The sequence below is a fragment of the Eubalaena glacialis genome, chromosome X (assembly GCF_028564815.1).
Source record: "Eubalaena glacialis isolate mEubGla1 chromosome X, mEubGla1.1.hap2.+ XY, whole genome shotgun sequence".
NCBI classification, from domain to species: domain Eukaryota; kingdom Metazoa; phylum Chordata; class Mammalia; order Artiodactyla; family Balaenidae; genus Eubalaena; species Eubalaena glacialis.
Genome location: NC_083736.1, coordinates 15,614,570 through 15,639,742, shown reverse-complemented (window position 1 = coordinate 15,639,742; position 25,173 = coordinate 15,614,570). Strand labels below are relative to the sequence as shown.

General features: G+C 36.1%; 1 protein-coding gene across 3 annotated transcripts in view; it reads left to right on the top strand.

The window, feature by feature from the left end:
* Positions 1-24,880, top strand: part of SCML2 (Scm polycomb group protein like 2) — a 75,787-nt gene extending 50,907 nt beyond the window's left edge. For 2 of the 3 annotated variants that reach the window (XM_061178054.1, XM_061178053.1), the window contains exons 8-15: positions 7,613-7,830; positions 11,311-11,437; positions 13,524-13,727; positions 14,448-14,630; positions 18,935-19,048; positions 19,745-19,999; positions 23,007-23,158; positions 24,257-24,880. In XM_061178054.1, coding sequence (XP_061034037.1) covers positions 7,613-7,830; positions 11,311-11,437; positions 13,524-13,727; positions 14,448-14,630; positions 18,935-19,048; positions 19,745-19,999; positions 23,007-23,158; positions 24,257-24,385 — 1,382 coding nt within the window. In that variant the 3' untranslated portion in view covers positions 24,386-24,880. The remainder of the gene's footprint in view (positions 1-7,612; positions 7,831-11,310; positions 11,438-13,523; positions 13,728-14,447; positions 14,631-18,934; positions 19,049-19,744; positions 20,000-23,006; positions 23,159-24,256) is intronic. The other variant, XM_061178055.1, reaches the window with a different exon arrangement.
* Positions 24,881-25,173: the final 293 nt, after the last annotated feature.

Genomic DNA, 25,173 nt, shown 5'->3' with positions numbered 1-25,173 from the left:
CTTCATTTTTGAATGGAATGTATTCTAGAAGTTGATTTTTAAGTTGGTTGATTAGTATTTGAAGCGTATTTTTCCAAGAAATCTGTAATGTTGTGATCAAGCTGTGGTCATCTATTTAATGCATAAACTACCTGAATTGTCTCCATAATAATATAAGATCAGAGACAAAACTTGAATATTAAACACTTATTCATTTAACAAACATTTATTGGATGCCCATTATGTGGCAGATGTTGGGGATATAACCAGATGTTGGAGATATAACAGTGGAACCCTAGACCAGATGTTGGAGATATAACAATGGAACTTAGATGGTTCCTTCCCCTAAAGGAGCTCACAGTGTGTCTAGACAGATAGATGTGTAAGTAAATATAAGATGCTATAAGATCTGTGCCAGTAGAGATAAATGCCGTATGTGTGGTATATGACCATTAAGATCCTATGGTTTGCCTCGGAGCTTAGTGCTAGAGTTTTACAGAGCTGGTGATTGAGCAGAATTTCAAATAATGTATGGTAGTTTAGCTAGTGACAAGGGAGGGAAGACTTTTCTTGGGTCAGCCTCTGCAAAGGCAGTAAAGGTCAGAATGTTTGGGGATCTGAAGCAGATGATTATGGCTGAATCTATAATGATAGATGGGGAAGAGATGAGATGAGGCTGTGAAGATGTGTAGAGGGCCTTGGATACCAGGCCAAGGAGTTCAGATTTTAGCATATGGGTAATGTGGCATCACTGAAGATCTTTAAGTGGAAAAGTGACATACAATTTGTATTTTAGAAAGGTCATGCTGATGTACTATAGAGTACGTATTGGAAAGGGCAGCCAGGAATGCCAATTAAGAAGCTAGTGTTGTAGCTTATGTGAGAAGTCATGAGGTCTTGGACCAAGTCATTGACAGGCATAAAGAAGAACACAACAAGGAAATACTTAAAGGAGGTAGGCTTGGTTAGACATGTGAAGGGAGGAAGAGTACAAAGATGACTTCAAGATTTCTGACTTCTGGTAATTTGGTGAAAAAAAAGGTAATGGCATTCATCAAGATAGAGCATATAGGATAAGCATGATGATTCTCCTTTTGGACATGTTGAGTTTGAGATGCCTATTTAGATTATCTGTTAGCTATTGAAAACACAGCTCTGGAACTTGAGACAGGCCTGTCGGGGATGTGGTGGGGGGGGAGGTAGGCACGTGAATGCTTGAATGAGCAAGAGAACAATTTGGGAATCATTATTATGTGTAGGCAGTAGCTGAAATCAAGGGTGTGAACCAAAGTGCTCAAAACTGAGATGAGGGTAGGGAGAAGATAGCTAATCCTGGGGGACACCATAGGAAAAGTGACAGAGGTACGAGGAGAACAAGGAGGGAGCGGCCATGTGGAATCCAAGAAAGAATTTTAGAAAGAGGTGTTTAGTGCTTGCTGGAAGTCAAATAAGATCAGGAAGAAGCATCATTGTCAGTGGCTGTTAAGAGGTTATGGGTGATGTTAGCACACAGATTCCCTAAAAAGAGGTGCCTGAAGTGTGCTTGCAGAGGGTTGAAAAATGAGAAAATGACAATAATAGTGACCATGAGCTAGTCTTTCAAGAAGTTTGGTTATAAAAGGAAGGAGTGAAGGTATTAGCTGTAGATAATGTAGATAAATAGGAGTTCCTTCTTTGGAGGAAACTTCTTTCTTCCACTTGTTAGGCATTGACAACAATGTTTCCCCATTATCCAATCCATTGATGGAAGAAGGCAAGGAGCACCCTCAGAATCTGGGAAGGGAGAGTGAGAATAGAGACAGGGATGGTGATGGTGTTGATAATAACAGCTAACATTTATTGAGTGTATACCATGTGCCACGTACAGATTTCAGTTAATTTGCCCAAGCTATTATTTCTCATAGATATTATGTGGTAAAGCTGGATTTGAATGTAATTACTCTGGAGCCAGTGTCTCTGCACTAGATAGTAAGAAGCAGGGGAGAGAATAGGTGTAAAGAGTGGCTCGTACCAGAGTTCCATGTCCATCTGGTCTCTACCCTGCTTCTTCCGAGAAAATTCATAGTCCTCAGCTAGCTCCTGCCTTCCAAAACGCCTGCTGTGATAAGTGTCAGGAGCATGCTTCCTTGTTTCCTTTTCCACTAGTAACTACCCCTTGTGGTTTCCTTCAAGAGTTTTTCTTAGCTTATTTGAGGTTTTCTAAAAGGATTTTTTATTGCAAAAAATAAGGAAATAAGTGCATTTAAAAGACTGTCAGTATGCTTATGAAAAGGTAAAGTCACTCTTATGTGACAATAATAGTCCTTGGGTATTCAAAAAGCTAGTTTCAGAGGTAAAGCAAACTCTGTCCGTTATGAACGTTTGATTCCTAAAGCAAGGTTTCTGGGATAGGATTGTGGCTTCTCTGGTACAGGTGTGGGGAGAGGAGAGAAGAAGTAGGGTAGTGTCTGAAGATACCAGTCGAGGAGGCCAGTGCTATGGTGTGGGATGGCAGCAGGAATGTAGGAACGAAGTTCAGAGGGTTTACACTTGACTCTGCCTCCCCTTGGCTTTTATTGCTGCCCGTGACCCATCAGTTTGTGGCAGCATGGGCTCTATGGAACAGGGAGCAAAGTTCCAGGTAGGGGCATTGGGTACCTTGACTGAGTTTCTGTGAATACCAGGCCTCCAGGTTGGATAGTTTAGGTGTAACCATCTCTGTTGATATCTCCATGTTTTTCATAATTGAGGCTTGTGTTGCTTCTTTGGTTTTATAGTTACCAGTATGAAAGATCCTTAGAATAATGACAGTTTCATTGTACATGCATTTTTAAAAATAAGGAAGATGACTTGCAAAGAATTCCTCAGTCTGAAAAAGTTTCCAAAGTCAAATGTTTACAGTGACAGATTTTTTTTCTTTTTTACTCAATTTTGTTTTTTCCAAACCGTATTTTGCTTTTCTATTTTTGGCTATTCATATTTTGATTTTGTCTATTTCTAGCCTCAAATTCAAGGCATCTGGTTTTACAGTAGTTTCTGCCCTTGTTTTCATATGGTTATATATATAGCATTCAATCTATTTGAGGAGAAGGAAATCATAAATCTGTCTACTTAAGGAGATAGGAATTATATATATATACACACACACAAATATACATACAAAATATGAACTGTATGACTGGGACCATATTTATTTCTTTTGGATTTCCTAAATTGCCTAGATTGGTAAAAAGAACACACTAGGTATTAAGTAAATGGGGATGGAAAAATCTGGAGAACAGTAAGCAACCATACCTCTATCATGTCTTTTTAGATCAAAAGCAAGATACATATTAATTTATATCTCTAATCCATTTTAGTTCCTCTTCAAGTCAGCCATGTGTAAGCCAAACCAGCACATGTATAACAGTAACTGGAAATAGGGGTTGCTGTTCATTTCTAAGTGTATTTCCTTTTCTATGGTAATTGTATGTGCTACTCTCTTTTCATAGCTCAGAGAATGCAGGCAGTATCTTTCAATAATAAAGCATCTTCATGTGTCAACAGAAACGTACATTTAATAAGTACTATTTGGCAATAAATATTAAATAAGGTTAAATCCCCAGGCATGAAAAGTTTTACCAGCATGTTTTTACCTGTACTTGTTAATGTTTTCTCCTTGTAAGTATGCTTCCACATCTGATTTTAAAAAAACCCAAGACTTCCTCTGTCAGAGAGCACCTAGCAACTAGTGAATTATCATAGGAGTTCACAGGGTTGTCTTTTGGGCCTTCTTCTTCTTCTTTTTTAAAACACATGCACTTTGACTCAGGGGAGTGAATTTAATAGGCTTTTTTGTTAGAGGACAGAAAGCAAGGTGGCATATTAGAAGAAGCATGCACTTAGGAGATAAAAGTCTCTTAGCCAAATGGGTGATCTTGGCAAAGTTACCTAATCTCACAGAGCCTAAGTTTCCTCAGGTATAAAGTGGGGAATAATACCTACCTCAGAGGACATTTGGGAGGATTACATGCAATAACAGATATTGAAGCACTTAGCATGTAATGGGTAGCCAGTAAATGTTGGCATCTACCTCCTTTCTTTCTTCAGTTCCCCCTGTTCCAGGCTTCCAGGCCTACTCTTGACTTTATTTCCTGCCTTCTGATTGTTTCCCAAGATTTATTCATTTCTTTTGCATTTTCATAATTGAGTAACTTCATATCTCCTGGACATTTTTCTTACCCAAACATTGTCTGTTCTACCTGAAGATAAGCTGAGGAACCAGGTATCTTTTGTGTTAGGTATTCACATAAAACTTTTATTAAAGATGATGAGCACATCCTTCTGTATATTTTACATACTTTTTTCAAAGAGGTTTTTACTCCCTTTGTTACCACTATGAACACATGGTTGTAGTGCTATATATAATTTTCACCTTATCTTTTAAACAAATCTATTTTCTTTTTCAATAGTTTAATTAATACTGAATAGAGTTTTAGCATGGTGTGTATATGTTATATGATTGCTCTTTGGAGGAGAGATAAAAATACATGTATAATGTATATAGTTTAATTTTGTTGTTCAGTGTATTGAATGATTACTCATTCCTCTTTAGTTAAAGTAGTTTAAAAAGTATTTTGTTCTAGGTGCTGGGGATATGGCAGTGAACCAAATTGAGTCTTTGCTGTTGAAAAGCTTGCTTTCTAAAGTGAAAAATTTTTAATTTTTTATAACGCATTTTTCTTACTTTGGTCATACATATATATATACCATGCATCAAGGAGTTTTATTGTAATAGAATATTATATTTTGGGGGAATATTTGAAGCTATGGCTCAAATATTTTGTGTCCCAAGATTTATTAATATCAAATGTCAAATTTTTTAGATCAAATATTGATTTCATTACATTTGCCATGTTCCACAAAGTAATATTTTGTCACAATTCTTTATATAAAATATACTTGTTTTGGAGGTATAACATTGGCTTGCAGGTTGAAAATATTTTTCATTCATTTAGTAAATATTTTTTGAGGACCTCCTATACTCCTAGGTTCTGTCTTAAACTAACCTAGTACAGGAATTTAAACTCAGGTCCAGAGCGCAATCTATTTCCTTTTCTTCATGCCATATATTAAAAGGTGGGGACCAGAACTGTGGTGATGAATAGATTGGTCAAGAGAATGAGGATTTATTTGGATTTAATTACTGGGAAGGGGTCATTACCTTGGAAAGAATTTTTTTTAAATGGTTGGGGGAAGAAAAGCTTATTATAGGAGACTAAGGAAGCCCAGAATAATAAGGAAACTGAAGTATGAAGTATAGGCGATTCTTCTTTGTATCTTGGTAGTGAGTAGAAGGAAGATTCATGCAAGGGCTTGAAAGTACCAAGAACTAGGGAAGGAAACTTCAAAATAAGGGATATATGAGGGTTGTAAGAGAGAGCAAGGAGTTGGGGATCAAGTGATTAAATACCATGAAGAGAGGAGATCATTGAAACTGTAATGTTCCAGAGGAACCAGAGAAGATAGTTATTAGGACAAAAGTGAAAGGGGATTTGGCTTAGAAGAGTAGAGAGAAAACTTCATTTGATATAAGAGGAAGAGATGAGAATGAATGAAAATAAAAGTATTTTAAGATGGAGGAATGGGATGGTTATGATCACTGCCAAAAGATAGCCTTTAATCTTCTCATAAAGTAGACGGTAGGGTCATTTGCTGAATGGAATAGAGTGAGAGGGAGAGGGGAACTTAAAAAGGGGAAAATGTTCTGCCATTGAAACATACTTGGAAATCAGTGAGTTGAAGCAGTGACACCCCAGTTGAGGTTAGCATGGATGTTACAGTGATCTACAGTATCCCAATGTTCTGTAGCAGGAGTTGGCAAACTACAACCTGAGGGCCACATTTAGCCCATGTAGCCTGTGAGCTAGGAATAGTTTTTATATTCATAAAGGGTTTAAAAAAAGAGAGAGACAAAGAAGATTGTGTGACAGAGACCATATGTGACTTTCAAAGCCTAAAATATTTACCCTCTGGCCCCTTAAGGAGAGAACTGACCCTTGCTTAGGACCAGAGAAAGCAAATGATAGTGTGACTCAGTGGTTGGAGCTGACATGTTGGACATGATCAAAGATCAGGGGGTGATAACGTAAGGGATACTAGTTATGAGGGTTTTGGTGGAGGTGGACAGTTGGGTGCAGGTTGATAAGGGGGTAAAGTAAAGCCAGAAGAAAGCTAACAGATTGGATGAAAATGGAGAGGGCTTGTGGCTAGATCTCATAATGAGAATGAAAAGCATGATCAGTTGGTGTAAAGCAAAGATGACAGGTAAGGAAGTTGGAGGTGGAGAAGGGAAGCACAGTTGGTTATCTTGGAGATAGAAGAGCTCCACAAATTGTCTATTGATGAGGTCAGGATGATGGAGCATTAGAAGTATGATATTTAAATTCCTGAAGATGATAACAGGGAGACTCTGTAAGAAGAAATCATGTGAATTAGGTTACTAGAGTTATTTGAAGAAAGTGGAAGTGGGCATGGAGTATGAGGTAGATGATGGTAAAGAGTTAAACAGAGGCTGGTGTAAGTAGGTAAATTCCTATAAATAAGGGGAGGGGGAAAGTGATGGTGGCAGTTAAGTGGTCCTCCATTTGCCCTGGCAGCTGTTCCATCCTCTTGACTAGGTAATTGATAGAGGTAGATAAAAAGGCTGCAGGGAAGATGTGGTATTCTCCATAGAAGGTCACATTTACACATAGTCTTTGAGGATGGGAGAAGCAAAGTGGTAGATTAGTTTCAAGTTGTAAAATGAAGCCCTCAAAATAAAAGTAGTTGATTTTTTTTGCACAGATGTATAAATGTTTTACTTATACAGCTCCTCCTGTAAAGACTTTTTGACGTTAGTACTATTTACTATGTAAAGTTCATTTTTTGTACTAATGAAATTATTAAGGGATTAATACTAAAAATATCTCTTTTTACTTAACTATGAATATATATAAGAGTAACCTGGCAGGTAATCTTCATTTGAAATATTAAAACTGTTTTGATTGGGCTACAAATAACTAATAGATACAAATCACTTGGGCATGATAGTGGTCCTTCCATGACAATGTTAATGTAGAGTCTATATTATGGCTTATGAAGCTTTACTATTAAACATACATATAGGAACATAATGTATTTTAGCCACTAAAAAAAAAAAATCTAGTTAGGGGGATTCCCCTGGCGTTTAAAAGATGAAGCAGGAGCCGTTGGTAGCTGCTTTGTTATGTTTTTCTATATTGGTGGGCAAAATGATTCCTGTATATGGCATAATTGGATAGTATTTTCTGAAGGAAAAACTCTTTTCTGTGCCAAGGACTAAAAATATGAGAAGCAGACAAAGGGTAAATTGATAGAAATTTTCACTGTGCTAATTAAGTGGGAAGTTACTGGTTCTTATTATAAAAGCCTCTTTATTTTTTCTGGAGAATCAGACTATTTCCTGATAACCTGAAATCTTAAATACCTAAAACGTGATTTTAAATGGTACCTTTATTTTAAGTGGTTTTCAGTGAATGACCTTTGGAATATTTTTAAAGATTGAGTTAAATTTCTTCTGAATCATAAGAAGAAAATACCTTAATTATGTCATTTATTTTAATTGTATTTTTGTGTTGTGTGTTTTTTCCCTCAGTTCCTATTACAAAGAATATAGCAAAGACACAGTCTTCTCCTTCCAAAGCAACCCAGCGTTCAATGCAGTCGCCACAGAAAACTGCTGTAATATTACCAACACAGCAGATCAGGAAATCAGGTCGGATTAAACCACCTCCACCTACTTCAGTCCCCAAGAAGGGGAGTTCTGTTAAAAATATCACACCAAAGAAAAAAGGCCCAAACTCAGGAAGAAAGGTTAGTTGTATCTCCTACTAATTTGTATTACAGGTCTCCATAGTGCCTTATTATTAAACATACAGTTTAGGACTTACTAAGAGTGTTATGATGCCTTTTAGGAATGTACCAAGAGTATATAAGGCTTTTTACAAGGTGGAGCAGGGAGGGGAAGGGAAGGATTGGGAGTTCGGGACTAGCAGATGTAAACTATATATAGGATGGATAAACAACAAGGACCTACTGTATAGCACAGGGAACTATATTCAATATCCTGTGATAAACCATAATGGAAAGGAATATGAAAAAGGATATATAACTGAGTCACTTTGCTATACAGCAGAAATTAAACACAACATTGTCAATCAACTATACCTAATTAAAATTAAAAAAAAAAGTATATAAGGCTTTTTAAGGCCTGTGTAACAATCAAGATTGTTATTTATTTTCTTGGATAAATTTAAAACTGAATAGTGTTCGACCTCTTCAAAACCACATTGAAAATACTGCATGGGTGTATTTATGTTCGAGCCAGTTTATTTAAAACTCCGTATACTTTAAAAATCAATGCGAAGTGAATTTTACTGTACATAGGTTATACCTCAGTAAAATGGGGGTGAGGGGGAAATCAGTGTGATAAATTCAGTGATGCTAAAGTCACATCCTACCTAACTGACTCTCCCCCAAAGAAAACAACTCTAAAACCTGGAAATAATAGATAAAGCAGCTACCCGAAGACACTGGAGAATGAATGGAAGCAGACACACTGTGGTTGGGGGGAATACACATAGGAGGAGGGGTGTTATACGAAATTCTATATTCAGCAAACATACTCTTCAAGAATGAAGAACTAAAGACATTTTCAGGTAAAAGCATACAAAAAATTCATCCCTGGCAGACAAACACTATAAGAAATGCTGAAGGAAGTTATTTCTAGGTAAATACTAATGACTTTCTTTTTGCTTTTTTCCTCTTAATTTCTTTATAAAAATAGGACTATTTAAAGCAATAATTATAATACAATACAGTCTTGTGGGGTTTATAGCATACATAGATAGAATACATAAAAATATTATAGTATAAAGGCTTAGGAGTGGGGGATATGGATTTGTAGCATTGCAAGGTTTCAACATTTTCTGTTAAGTAGTACAATATTAACTTTATGTGGATTGTACATTGAAACTCCCAGAGCATATTGTAAAAATACAAATGCAAAGAAATATAGCTAAAAAGCCAATAGGAAAATTAAAATGGAATTCTAAGGACTATTCAAGTAATCAACAACAACAAAAAAGAGGAAAGTAAGACAGAGGAACAAAACACAGAGGAAACAAACAGAAAACAAATAATAAATGGTAGACCCAGACCCAAACTTATTAATAATTACTTTAAAAATTAGTAAACTAAACTTTTCAATTAGAAGACAGAGATTATCAAAATGGATTTTTTAAAAGATCCAAATACATCCTGTCTACAAGAAATACACTCTAAATATAAAGACATAGAATCTCTCTAGATCTGTTAGAACTGAATTAAATTTCAGCAGTATTACCTTAAACATTTCTGAGTTCAGCCACCTGATATCAATATATATAACGTTTCTGTTTTGTTACAACTAATGTTTGCAGTATGGAGCAAAATGACAATACCATTTTGATTTAAAAAACTTACATTAATATTGGTATTTTATTTTAAAAGGCATTCAAAATTTATAAAATAAAAATGAAAAGTCAATAAAACTGAATATTTTTCAAATATAAAATCATAAATATTGAAAAAATCAAATAAGCAGATTATTCTAATGTAAATTCTTAGCAGATGAAATTTTTTAAATTAAAAATAAATTATATAAGGGGACTTCCCTGGTGGCGCAGTGGTTAAGTCTCCACACTCCCGATGCAGGGGGCCTGGGTTCAATCCCTGGTCAGGGAACTAGATCCCACATGCATGCCGCAACTAAGAGTTCGCATGCCACAACTAAGGAGCCCTCGAGCCGCAACTAAAGGAGCCCTCCTGCAGCAACTAAGACCCGGTGCAACCAAATAAATAAATAAATATTTTAAAAAAATAAATTGTATAAACTTAAGGAAAGTTAATGAAATTTAAAGGCAAATCATTTATTTTAAATGCATTTTAAAAATTAAAATGTATCAAGGGTGTCATTGATGCATATATTTAGTACATATTTTCCAGTTGCTGAAAAAAGTCTTTGTGATTAGCTGGTATATGGTCAAGATATGATAACTCCAAAAAGTTTCTCTTCATTCTTTTACTTTCAAATAATTCCAATGCTGATTTGACAATTTTAAAGAGATCTTTTTGAAAATATTGTTGTATGGTGGTGAGGAGGGGCAAGGGAAAGATAATGTAATTTTTTTGATAATAAACTTTTTTGTTGCAAAGGAAGCATTTCAATTCACCTTCATCTTTTTTAGCTTCATTATTTCATCATAAAAAGATGAAGATTCAACTCTTTGAACTAGAGTAAGAATTGTTCTTGCTGTACTCTCCTTTGTCAATTATTTTCTTCCCTTCCTTAAGCATTCTAGAAGTATGGAAGTATGGAAGCATATTTTCCAAATAACTATTCAATTTACATTGTTAGTGCAAACACACTATTTTGGTATGTCTTAAGTCAAAGGATTTAGATTTTAGATTTTTAAAATACTGAAAGAACGGGAATATATTGACACAATAATTGTAATTTAGTATTTTCAAAATAATTTACTAAGATACTGTGAACCCAAATGACAGTCACTAATTTAAACAAAGAAAGAAAAATCCAACAACAGAGTGTTTGTTTTTTTCTCCTTTTTCCCTGCCTTTTAAAATATCTTCTATTATTACCTTTTCTAGGCACAAGATCCCCTTCTCTGATACTGAAGAGTTGTGTTTGAAGATAGCTCCTAGAAAACCCCAAGAGTTGATATAAAATAAACAAAACACTAGTGATGTTAACAATACCCAGAAGACATTTGGTTCTTACATACAATAGGCATAATTTTGTATGGACTTTAGCAAGCCACTTACAATTTTGTCAAAATTATCGTATGTAATATGGAGAAATGCAGGCTGGATATGGTAAAAACCCAGATGAGTGACTGCTTTCTGAAGACAAACTTTGTCCTCTGCCTTGTTGAGGTCCCCCACCCTCATCTGATGGATTGCTGGATTAGATTTCCAAACTACTTTAGCAGTGTAAAAAACTTACTGGGAACCTCAAAAAAAATAAAAAATAAAACAAGTTTTACAGAGTGAATTATTTTGGCTAAAGTGTGACTAGTTGGAACAGGGGGTGGCATTGGGAATCCCGGCCTCTTGGTCTCTTCCTCTCCTACCTGACCAGCTTATGGGCCCCTCTTAGGAGCACAGTTTGAAAAGTACTGCAGTTTGTGACACAGAGATTTCCAACCCAGAGACTTCAGACAACTGATCATTTGTGAACCAGTGATGCCAATAATTTTATGACCTCCTTATCTAGGAATTTTTTTTTTTTAACAGGAAAAATGTATTCCTGTTGTATGTTCCACATCTTCAGCTCCTCTCAGTATGCTGACCAGAGAACGTCGTGGTGTTTCATATGATAAGGATGCTGTTGCTGGGTCATCTAAAATAGTGATGTCTACAGGTAAATTAATATTTTTAAAAGAGTATAAAATTAGTTATCTTTTGTTGTATTATTTTCAGTGTCTTTGAAGTCTTGGAAATAAAATAAGAGGGAAAAAAGATGATAGTAAACATTTCTTTTAGCATTTTTCATATTAAAATATTTTGAAATTCTGATTGTTCATTTTGATGTCAAGGAAAAACAGTCTGTTTAAATACATAAGTCACTTGAAAATTCAACACCCTTAAGATATTTTATCCCTCTTGGTAAGATTTATAAAATTTACATTATTGTCAAATCTATTCTTGTTTTCCCATTATCTCATTTCACAATTTGTCTTTTTTGTTTTTTATGTATTTTTAAGGTACCTCAAACCTTATTTTAATGCCTTATAAAATTTTCACAGATCCTTGCCTGTCAGGGGGCATGATGACTTTAAATTGTTCTTTGCTATGTGAAGAGTGTGAAATGACAGACACCCAAACTAATCAGTCCCTTTTATTTGTCATTTCCTGCAAATTTCCTTATTCCTTTCCTGTTTTTTAAAGCAAGTTTTTTTGCTCCCTCTCCTAGACCCTTAATTATCTCTCTTACATTCTTCTGTTCCTTGGACTTTTCCCCTCAATTTTTCTTTTCTTATTAAAAAGAAATTATAATTTAATTTAATTTTTTGAAATAGAAATCACTTAAAAAATGATTATCGTAACATACCCCCCCCCTTTTTTTTTTTGGCTGTGTTGGGTCTTTGTTGCTGCGCGTGGGTTTTCTCTAGTTTTGGCGAGCGGGGGCTACTCTTTGTTGCGGTGCACAGGCTTCTCGTTGCAGTGGTTTCTTGTTGTGGAGCACGGGCTCTAGAGTGCAGGCTCAGTAGTTGTGGTGCACGGGCTTAGTTGCTCCGCGGCATGTGGGATCTTCCCAGACCAGGGCTCGAACCCGTGTCCCCTGCATTGGCAGGTGGATTCTTAACCACTGCACCACCGGGGAAGCCCGTAACATACCTCATTTTGTCTCTTTATTATTTCTGATTTTTAGTCCATTAGGAGGGGAGCCTAGCTAAACGAGTAAAAACATTGAAATCCTTGTTTAGCTCACTTGTGTTCAGTAGAACTTTGTCCATGCCATCAGCACCTCAGGTTAAGTTTTTAATAGGTGTTTCATTTCTGTGACAGAGTCCATCCTTCCTCTGGCTATTGCCACAAAGCTTAATTATATATTTCAACATAGTGAAAGTGAGATTAATGGGTTTTTATTGTACTAAATATAGACTGTATACATGAAAATTTTGCAATAAATTGAGTAGTGGATAAAAATAATGTGCCTCTTGATATAGGGGGACAATATATTTTCTGTTTGTTAATAATCGTATTACGTTGTGTGTTAATTTGTATTTGTTGATTCTCAGTGAAGAAAAATTAGAGAAACTTGACAGATTGTGATTATAGATTATTTGCTTCTAAATTCTAAATGCTTTTATTATACGAAGGAAAGCATTTATTTTTAAAATTTTCTTTCGTGAACCTCAGCATGTATATAAAGAACATTTTTATTTTCTTAAAAATTAATGAAAAAAATTTCTCTAGGTCATTAGAACTTACTGTGACACATATCTGAAATTATTTGGTTACTTTAGAAAATACTATATAATGAGAGTACAATATTGTTGATTTAAAATAAATTCAGTCCAAAAGGAGTGTGCTAATATGACCAGTTTTGAAAGAAAGTTCTTATAGTGTGATTACTGTTAAAAAGTGAAAATATTCTTGTCTTTAAGCCATTTTATATAATCTGAGAATGTGTGAAGAATTGTTTTGTGATGCTACTAAAACTTGTATTGTTTTTATTATAATCAGTTTGGGCAGAATTCTAGAAAATGGAATAAGCATTTGGATTATTTATTTCTAGATTTAATATATTTACAAAATGTGAAAATATATTTACATACATATTTTTAGGTAGCAGAAATGATCACCGATAGTAACTATGTTTAGGTTCTCTTTGAGTGAAGCGTGGCTAATGGGATATATAGTGATTGATTATGTAGTGTTTATGTTCCTTCTAACCAATCTCATTGTTTGTTATATCTATATAATACACATTTTTCATCAAGTCTGTGTCTATGTAAACAAACATGGAAACTGTGGCCCTCACCTGGATCAGAAGAAAATCCAGCAGCTGCCCGACCACTTTGGCCCAGGCCCTGTCAATGTGGTGCTCCGGCGGACGGTGCAGGCCTGCGTGGATTGTGCCATTCAAAGTAAGACTGTTTTTGGATTCCTTAAGCCAGATCATCGTGGAGGAGAAGTGATAACCGGTATGCTCATCTAATCCTTTATGAGGTTTTATTCCCTAATTTGTTTTTAGGTTTCAAGAAGGCAAGGATTTTATAATACATAGATTATTTTATAAATTTATATTCTGTTAACTATAATATTTGAATATTATATTAATGTAATAGAATATATATAATAATTATATGTTTATAGACTTTTAACCCTGGTTTGGAAAGTTTAACTTTAAATATAGACAAATAATGTCAGAGTAATGCTGTATACTGAGGTAAGAGGTACAGATTTTTCCTTTTACCTGCTATATTAAGCTCACTATAGATAAAGTGAGCTTAATATATTTTAATTTTTTTTAGAAAACAGACTAATCTGTAAGAATCTCTAAATAAAAATGTGATTCAAGAAGTGAGTAAGAGGTAAGATACACATGGCTTTCATGATTGTATGATCAGATACTGCATTTGTACCCATGGAATGTTTGGAAGAGCAGGAACTATTGTACATCAGTGGGTTTCTGTTGTTGTTGTTTACTTTATGAATATTTTAAAATGAGAATGCTTTTATTAGTTCAGACTATTGTGTTTGAATGAGAGGAACTTTTATAATTTAAGATTATTCCTTTATAAATTACAAAAACCACACATTAGATTTATAATACATTTCCTAAATTGATGGCTTTTATTTTTGTTGATGTGGTTCTCATCTTTCTGTGACGTAACTCTGACATCTTTTCTTCCCTATAATAGCCTCCTTTGATGGGGAAACTCATTCCATCCAGCTCCCTCCAGTGAACAGTGCATCATTTGCTCTTCGCTTTCTTGAGACCTTGTGCCACAGCCTGCAGTGTGATAACCTTTTGAGTAGCCAGCCTTTTAGCTCTTACAGAGGTAATGGTCATAGTCCTGCAGAGCATGATCAAAATAAATCAGGTAAGAGAAAATGTAAAATTTTATACTGTGCTTCTATTTTTTTTTTTTTTTTAAATTAATTAATTAATTTATTTATTAGTTTTGGCTGTGTTGGGTCTTCGTTTCTGTGCGAGGGCTTTCTCTAGTTGCAGCGAGCGGGGGCCGCTCTTCATCGCAGTGCGCGGGCCTCTCACTATCGCGGCCTCTCCTGTTGGGGAGCACAGGCTCCAGACGCGCAGGCTCAGTAGTTGTGGCTCACGGGCCCAGTCGCTCCGCGGCACGTGGGATCCTCCCAGACCAGGGCTCGAACCCGTGTCCCCCGCATTGGCAGGCGGACCCCCAACCACTGCGCCACCAGGGAAGCCCTATTTTCTTAGTTAGTTGCCTTGGGGATTACAATTAACATCTTAATTTAAAACAATCTAGTTTGGATTAATACCAACTTAATTTTAATATTATGCCAAAACTTTGCTCCAGCATAGTTTTGTTTTCTGCCCACTTCTTTGTGCTATTATTGTCATACAAATTATATTTTATACATTATAAGCTCCCAAATACAGTTTTATAATTACTGCTTTTTTAAAAAAATAAATTTATTTATTTTATTTATTTATTATTTTTGGCTGCATCAGGTCTTCGTTTCTGCATGTGGGCTTTCTCTAGTTGCGGCGAGCGGGGGCTACTCTTAGTTGTGGTGCATGGGCTTCTCATTGCAGTGGCTTCTCTTGTTGCGGAGCACGGGCTCTAGGCGCGTGGGCTTCAGTAGTTGTGGCTTGCGGGCTCCAGTAGTTGTGGCTTGCGGGCTCTAGAGCGCAGGCTCAGTAGTTGTGGCGCACGGGCTTAGCTGCTCCGTGGCATGTGGGATCTTCCCGAACCAGGGCTTGAACCTGTGTTCCCTGCATTGGCAGGTAGATTCTTAACCACTGCGCCACCAGGGAAGCCCTATAATTATTGCTTTATGTAGTTGTCTTTTAAATGAGAAAGGAAAAGAAAAGAGTTATAAACACAAATATATTTACTGGTACTGTTTATTTTTTTTTTAAATGTGGATTTAAGTTATTCTCTATTTTCATTTCAACTTGAAGGAGTCTCTCTAGTATCTCTTATAGGGTAGCTCTCTACAAGTGAGGAATTCTCTCAGTTTTTCTTTATGGAGAATTTCCTATTTTCTCCTTCAGTTTTTAAAGATTAGTTTTGCTAGATATAGAATTCTTGGTTGACCATCTTTTTGTTTCAGTGCTTTGAATATGTCATCCCACTTCCTTCTAGCCTGTGTAGTTTCTGATGAGAAGTCAGTTGCTAATCTTATTGAGGATCCTTTGTATGTGATGATTTGCTTTTCTCTTGCTGATTTCAAGATTCTCTTTGTCTTTTGCTTTTGGTGGTTTGACTCTAGGTGTGGATATCTTTGCATTTATAACTGGAGATTCTTGTGCTTTTTGGATTATGCAGATTAATGTTTTGCATTAAAGTTGGGAAGCTTTTAGACATTATTTCTTCAGATAGTCTTTTTGCTCCTTACTCTCTCTGTCCTCTCCTTCCAGGACTCTCCCATTATGTTTATTGTGGCATGCTTGATGGTGTCCCACAGGTCTCTCAAGTCTGTTCATTTTTTTTCTCTCTCTCTCTCTCTTTTTTTTTTCTGTTCCTCAGACTATATAATCTCAATTGACCTCTTAAAAAATTTGGTGATTCTTTCTTCTGCTAATTCACATCTGCTGTTGAGCCCCTCTAGGGTTTTTTTTTTATTTCATTTATTATACTTTTCAAGTCCTGAATTTCTATTTGGTTCGTTTTATAATTTTTATCACTTTATTGATAGTGTGAGACATTGTTCTTATACTTTCCTTTAGTTCTTTAGACATGATTTTTTTTTAAGTTCTTTAAACGTATATAAAATAACAGACTTGATATCTTTGCTTAGTAAGTCCAGTGTCTGGGCTTCCTCAGAGGCAGTTTCTGTTGACTTTTTTCCCCCTGTGTATGGGTCATACTTTCCTCTTCTTTGCATGTCTCCTAATTTTTTAATTGAAATTTAAAAGTAATATAATGCAGCAACTCTGAAAATTAGGTTCCCTCCCCCTTCCTAGGCTCTGTTGTTGTTGCTGGTGCTGTTTGGATTTTTAGTGACTCTCCTGGACTAATTTAATGACTTTTCCAGGTCTAATTTTGTTATATGTGGCTACTGAAGTCTGTTCACTTAGCTTAGTGGTCAGCTAATAATTGGACAGGGATTTTCTTAAGTGCCTGGAACCAGTATGTCTCCCGGCCTTTGCCAAGGGGTTCTTAGTGTGTGTTGGGACTTACCTTGAACATTCCAGGAGACAGTTTACAAATCTGCTTTGTGCAGAGCTTCAAGGTCAGCAAAAAATGAAAGATTAGGGCCTTCTAAAGTCTTTCCTGAGCATTCATACAACCATGTACGTACATATGGCCTTCTAGATTCCCAGGAATATCTCAGTGCTTTTCAGAGTCCCCTAATGGACATCTCATTCTCCAGTTTTTCCTTTTAAGCTTCTTGGTCAGCTTCTTGTCAACCCCAACTGGTAATACTACCTCTGGGAGCTGCAGTGTTAAACAATTGCCATTGTTGTGGGTTTTTTGGTTTGGTTTTGGTTTGGTTTTTGACCAGTGCTTTGGATAGGGCTGTTTACACAGAGCAGGCTCTGATTTAGGTCAAATAAACCAAGCCCAGAGATCAGAGGTTTTCAGTGAACTGCAAGATTGATCAAATAGTGACAGTTCTCTGGGGGCGGAGCTTTTGGAGAGTTCCAAATCCTTTGTGCCCCCTCCAGTGCTAGGCTGGCTGCTGGCTTTCAGAGCTATGGTAGTTGCGAAGCTGTTGGTTTGCAAGGCTGCTGCAAAACTGGGGTGAATGGGATTATATTAGGGAAGCTAAAATGCCACAGAATTTGTTGTTCTTTCTGAGATTCAGCCATTTTTCTTGAATAAATGCTTTTTGGGTTGTTGTAATCCTTTAGTTAACGTCCAGAATTTTGAAAAAGTTAATTTTGCCAGTGCTGTCATTATTTTATGAAGGAGTGGATTTTCTGAAGTCCTTAATCAGTCATCCTGGAAGTGCTTCTCTATGATGACTTCTCTATGAAGTACTTTGTAAATTATCTGGCTTTTTCTAGTTATCTCTGCAGGAACAATTTCATGCCTGAGCTCACTACGATACCCAGAAGCAGAAGTCAAGAATCAATTTTATGTTTGTATCAACCCCAGATAGTAGACCATATACCAGCTTCATAAACTTTTCATAAAGAAAGTATTATAATATTACAAGTAAAAGATAAGTAAAGACTTTTTCTGATCTTGCTATGATTCTGAGGTAAATATCTATAGAAAACTTTAGAAACTGTATATTTTAGTACTCCAATTTTCTGTATCATTAAATGGGTATGAAAAAAGTCAATTATTTCTCTTCTTAGAATTTAACTGTCCGAATTGTAGAAATATCTCTCATTCACTGAAGTATGTTTTGCCCGTTGGTTTTGTAGTTGATGATTAAAAATAAAATCAAATGGTGAGAGCTCTCTTAGACTCATTAGTAATCAGTCAGTAACTGGATGGCTAAAGACTGCTCATCAGACGATTTTGAGAGGCATGCCTGGCCCCCAGCCATTTTGAACTAGATGAAGTTTGACTTTGGTACTTTCTCATTGCAGTCTTTCTTCTCTCTGGAGGTCTATTATCCTACTTTATAGATTTCTATTGCACTTTATTTTTCCTTTTAGTTGGAGATTAAATCAAAATATTGATCGATAATGTAGTGTAATGTAGTCTAATGTAGTGTAATAGTGTAATTAATAAATTGAAATGTCTTTACTTTCAGGATTATGCCTTAAAGTGTGGTCCTTTAGGAAGAAATGCATTTGGTTGAATGATAAGTAAGCAGTAGAATTGTTGTAAGGGTACCCCTAGGCCAGGATTGTTGCCTGTAAAATGGAGTGTTCATTGTACCCTATCTTCTCTTTAACTTCTCTGAATTCTTAACTTTTCTTGCTCATGGGAGCAATTTTTCCAGGTCTTTTTAGACACATTACAATTGGTTGCCTCACTGTTGGCCTGAGAGAGTTAGAAAGATGTGATGACCCTAGAATAAATGAAGCCTAGACATAATGCCTTTAACCCTTGAATATAATATCACTGAAATATTTAATAGGATGAAATGAACACATCTTGTTCATAAATAATTGATAAATTATTGATGAAGTTATAGTAGGCAAATGATTTAGAAACAAAAGTGTTTTATGCTGATGATATGAAAACGCTTGAGTATATTAATTAGTTATAACAGACATTTCTTTTTTTGAAAACAGTAAAAGAAGATACAACAGAAAAGAAAAGCACCAAACGACCTTCTCAGCAACCTCTGCCTTATGTTGCTCCTCTCTCTCCTAAGCTCCCCAAAACAAAAGTGCATGCCTCTGAAGGTAAATAGTATTTACATGTTGCAAGATTGGGGAGAAAAGTCACTCTTCTATCACTTATATGCTCTTGAGTGTTGATGCTGGAAGTAGGGGAGTATATTTCCCCAAATCAGTTTGGCAGTTAGGCTACTACTTTGGCAGCTTTGTTGAGCACTTCATTCCCTTCAGAAGTGCACAGTTGTCATTTCTCCTTAGATTAAAGAAAAACAGTTATAGGCGTATTTTCCATTCGGCTTTGTATTGCTAAAAGCTGATAGAAAGAGGAATAGAAAAACCTAGTACATTTCTCCAGTGAAAGTTTTAATAAGTGCCCAAGGAGTAAGCAAATGTTAGAAACCAACTGTGTGATCATATTGTAACAAAGAGTTGTGAAGAACTGCATTCCTAAAAATAAATGCTTTAGTGAGGTGTTCATAGTCTTGGTGGCAAGACTGGCAAGGGTTAGTTGCCATGAGAAAAATAGGTGATGTCATTAGAATCAATTTGGATTTCAGGACAGTGTCCATTACTATAAACACCAAGAAAGGGATGACCATGTGCTTTGTGTTAGAGGTTTGTGGTTCAGTATAGTATGGCTTAAGTGAACTGTTGTTGGCAGTTAGGGGATTTTTGACCTTTTAATAGTATTCGAGCTGTAAGTCTGTTGAAGATAATTGCCTTTGTCTTTTTTCTTATTGCCTTTGTCTTTTTTTCTTGTAGAAGAAGTATTATCTTCTGAGGGAAATGGCATGGCCAAAGGGGAAATGCTTTCTGAAGAGTCCAAGAACTTACCACTAAATCCAGCAAGTTCTTTGAATCCTGCCAGCAAAAGTCCTGTAAGCACTCATACTCCAGTCTCCAGGAGTGTTTCTCAAAGTGTGCCATGCACCTCGAGTTCAACACTGGTGGGGACCAAATCACCTCCCAAGAGCAGTCACCATGAAGTTACATTCCAGATGCAGAGGAAAAGTGAAGGTATATTGAAAAACAGTGATTCTCAGCCAGTGTGTTTGTCTTTCCCCTTAAGGTTTCCATGCCCCACAACATCCCCTGAGAGTTTATCGCATTGGAGAAAGTGCCAAAAGTGAGGAGGTCGAGTCCTCCCCTTCACATCATTTTCAGGGCCAAGCTGCTACACATGCTCTAATCCTCATGGCATTACAGAACTATTTCTGGGAATCTGGATCACCAACCATGTTTCTGATGGAGACTTCTCAGTTTAGTGCTTTTCCATCCATTGTAATTTATCATTTCCTTGGGTACTGCCTGGACTCACAACCCTCGCATGACTCTGAGGCCTGGAAGGATGCACTCCCTCTTCTTTCTGACGTACTCTCTTCCTTGTCCCTATTGAGACCTTTCCTGGCCCCAGCCTGTGTGTGGTTCCCAGATCTAGGCTCTGGCATCCTGTTGCTGCAGCCATTTCCCCATTTTCCACACTCGCAGTCATTCCCTCAGACCCCCCAGGAGAACATGATATGTATAAACAGGACAGTATCCTACTCTTCATTTGGAAGGAGCCAGAGCAGCCTTCCATGTGCAAAGATAGCTACTATCCTGTACCCTTTTAAGGGTTAAGGGTGCTGTGGTGGGGGGAATAAGTGTTTTGTCTTTTGTCACCAGATAGGCATCTAGGCAAGGTTGAGGAGTAAAGGAAGTAGGAATCAACTAACTCCCCTGCCTTTCATAATGGATATTATCTATGGGCAACTGCACTGTACACATGCTGTGATACATTTAATATCGTCACCCCCATCTCCTACTCCGTGTAGATTGTCTCTGGTTTTGGAGTGATTTTTGTAGAGAGACTGAAGATAGATGTTCATTTTATAAAGGGGTAATGTACCCTGAATTTTTAGATATTTTCACAATATATGAGTTTATGAAGACAGGCCTTCTGATCTCCTAGTGTATATAAGACAGAGCCATGTAAGGAGAAGAGCATGACTGGACTTTGATTATTTTTCACATAATTTTTTATTTCATGTAATTATTTGAATAACACTAATATAATGTTCATAGCCTTCTCTGATTGTTTGGAAGATGTGGGCCCAATTAAATTATTTTCCATGATAGATTAGAAATAGGTGAGCTCACAGTTGTTTTATTTTTATTTTTTAAATTTTTTATTTTTTAAATTTTTAAAATAAATTTATTTATTTTATTTATTTTATTTTTGGCTGTGTTGGGTCTTCGTTGCTGCACGCGGGCTTTCTCTGGTTGCGGCGAGCGGGGGCTACTCTTTCTTGCGGTGCGCGGGCTTCTCATTGCGGTGGCTTCTCTTGTTGCGGAGCATGGGCTCTAGGCATGTAGGCTCAGTAGTTGTGGCTCGCGGGCTCTAGAGCGCAGGCTCAGTAGTTGTGGTGCAAGGGCTTAGTTGCTCTGGGGTATGTGGGATCTTCCTGGACCAGGGCTCAAACCTATGTCCCCTGCATTGGCAGGCGGATTCTTAACTACTGCGCCACCAGGGAAGCCCCTGTTTTATTTTTAATATAAAATTATAGTTTTATACCAGAAATCATATCTTTACATATAGTTTATTTGTAGTAATCCGTAAAAGTAGTTATATGTTATTCAAAACATAACTATACCAGATTCTGATGACAGAAACCAAAAATCCCACACAAATATAAGTTAATTTAGAGGTATGGTTAGCCTTGCCAGTAATTTTTTAAGTATTAAATTGAGTCTGTTTTGAGTTAAAGGAGAAGACTTTTCTGTCTGGATTGTTAGAATGCCTTAGGCATGGCATGGTCTATACCATCATCGTTTTTACTTGGGTTGATACAGCCCAGCAGCATTTCTTGGTAGACCAACATTTTTATCTCTGACAAGTAGAAAGTAGGATAGATTTTACTAAAGAGTTTTTATTTCATATCAAAGTTACGCTATTTAAAAAGAAAATAAGTAAAATTTACCATTGTGAGTTCTTTTATCTTCTGTTTTTCTTTGCCCTTTCCCTGGGTGAATACTCAAAATACCCATAAAATGGCCAGAGCCCAGAGGATAGGAAAGAAAAGGTGCACTTTTGGCTAATTCACACATACAAAAATATTAAATTTGTATTGACGATCCTTGTTTAGAGAAACAAATCCTCCTAGCAAATTACAAAACCCACTTCTCTTATCATACACTAACTTTAGAGAGTCAAGCACTCTGGTTGAGTAAATGAATACCTGTCTGGACACAAAGAAATTTCAATACAACGTAGTGAACGGCACAGCTATAACTTTTTGAGGTATGAGCACTTAAATTGTTTCATGTCTTAGTTACTTCTTTTTTAAACATATAAACCTTCAACCAAAATATCTATTACTATGCAGTGAAACTTGAAAGAGGCATTCAGTATAATGTTAAAGTTACTTCTGACCTAGCTAAGCACAAAATAATCTTGTTTTCTTCAAAATTCAGATAAGCATATCAGGCTTGAGAGACAGGAATTTAAAGAATAGAGTGATGCTAAAAACCATCCATATTGAATACATTAAAGTGAATAAATTTAAGCAATTATCAAACTGTAAATTCTGGGGATTTCCACTGCAGTTAGCTAGTAAAATAAACCTAATCTGGAGATATCAAGAGGAGAAAGATTGAGAGAAATTCTTTGAAATATTTAAAGTAAGAAGGCAATAAGTTGGCTTAGATTAACCTAATTTAACCCAAGTAACAGATCTTTTGCTGTATTTTCCTGTGGCCAAAGTGGCCTCGGATTGCTCAGTCTCTTTTATGATCTTTGGAACTGCAAGGTGTCTTCCGAAGCTGCTTTTGTTGTTTGGGGGAGGTCAGGTGGGACATTCTTGAGTAGCCATCCTCAGGTCATCTTTACTACGCTTTCCCTGGATTTTATCTTGGAGTCCTGGGTCCATGCCGGGGTACTTCACAGAAGGTTCCAGGAATGAGACAATTACTCCCTACCTAACATCTCTTCTTTCAGGATAATGATCAGGTCAAGTATGATTTGTCTTTTTTCCCCCCATTGAAGCTCCAAGTTATATAGCTGTACCTGACCCCAGTGTCCTGAAACAAGGCTTCTCTAAGGACCCTTCAACCTGGTCTGTGGATGAAGTGATACAGTTTATGAAACATAAAGATCCTCAGATATCAGGCCCCCTCGCCGACCTCTTCATGCAACATGTAATGTATCTTTTGATCCGGTTTTCCTGCCGTAATGACTTTGAATGACCTCTGTGCAGGCCCTTCAGTTGGATACTGATTAGTGTGGATGGTGGGGGAACCCTATCAACTGATTTTTCCATATGCGAGAAAGTTTACTTTGCCCAAAGTTAGAGCCTTAAAGGGTGGAGGCTGAATCTGTGCTTTAAATGGGTACCCGAGTACCTAAAATACTACAAGTCTTCAAGTTCTCAAGAGAAGATGATTCGGCATGGCCACTCTCAGGTGTCTTCTCCTTTGTAACAACAGTTACAAGGATCCTCCTCCCCACCTGCTCCCTGCTCGGCCCCAGGACCGTGAGTAGGAGGGGTGACCACAGCTGTGACAGGGTGTCTTCCTTGTTATGATGCCCAATGAATCCAGTAACTGTAAAAGATTAAGTGCAGCTTTATTTTAAATAGGAACTCATGAAAACCAAATAATATGCTTCCACGACATAAATTGCTTAATTAAGGAAATAAAGAATTTTAGGAGGATGCCTTGTGTCTGTTAAATAATGTTTATAGTCTTTTCTAATAAATCAAATTCATGACCAAATATCTATGTATCCTTTTTGACATTGTAAGAAAATCAGTAATAAGTTTTCGTATCTAACTAGCTTCACACACTAACTGAATAGCTTTCAACATAATGACAACACTGTATAGCACATTTACAGTTTGCATTAATGCTGATATGCTCATATTCCCAGCCTTTCTAAGAAAGTTAATGACTGTCTGAAATTCATTTCTACAGTTCACAGTTTTCTACCCTTTGTCATAAATACGTGGTATTTTATTCAACATATAGTATTTAAAATCAGAGTTTGATGCTAAGGCCACTTTTCAAAGATACTGGGTTAAATTTCCTTTTTCTTAAAATTTGAAGTGAATTTAGAAATTTTCAAATGATGCTTCACATATAAGTTATATTTTTAATAGTTTTCAGGAAATAAATGCATATTCAGAGAATATATATTGAGAATGTACAGCTGCTCCCTATTTTACATGTTCTTATATGTACGTAACGTGACAAAACATGAAATCAGTATTAGTAATTATAATTTCTTTCTCTCTGTAGGAGATTGATGGGAAGGCTCTGCTACTACTCAAAAGTGATGTGATGATGAAGTATATGGGGCTGAAGTTGGGGCCAGCCTTAAAGTTATGTTACTATATTGAAAAACTTAAAGAAGGAAAATATAATTGAAAAAAAGTGTATAAGTTTAGATTAGACATAATTTTCAATTGTCTTGATAACTTTTTAATTTAAAAGTATTTTTATTCTCGTAGCAGTTTTTGTTTTGTAGACGGTTCCTCTAAAACTACGTTATATCCAGAATTGCAGAACTACATTACAAGTCCAGTCTACTTCTTTAAAACACATTAACATGTTAGTATTAGCATATTCAACTTGGCAGTCCTTTATGTCTTATTATTATTTTACACTTTACAGTTTATTATTTAATTGTACAGTTTACAAATATACTTAATGCAGGAAACAGAGAAACACCGTTGATTTTGATTAATGTTTATATGTAAAACCAAAACAGCTACATCCCAAAGGGGAAAGTATCAGGGACTGACAGGCTCTCTAATAAAATCCATGAGAAGTTTTCCTTAGAAAAGAATTTAAAGATGCAACTGTAGATATCATCTCTTTTTCAAATATTTTATGTCTGTTACTGCAATGTTCTGTTCGTGTTCTACCAATTTCCGGAAAGGGAATAGCCATATAAATTATTTTCCTTTCGTTATTATTTCTCTGTATGTTGTGTTTGTTCATATTTAAAGAAAAAAAACAAGCTTATAAACTTTCATAAAGTGTTCTTACCAGTTTTTGATAAATTTCGAACAATTGTAAGATAGAATGGTTGTTTTATGCAGGAGATATTATACTACAAGGGTGGTTTGGATGGAGTCTGATTAAAATTTTTCAGTGAAATACCTATTATTTCAAAACTTTACATATTTTCTCTAAGCTTAGACATTTAACTA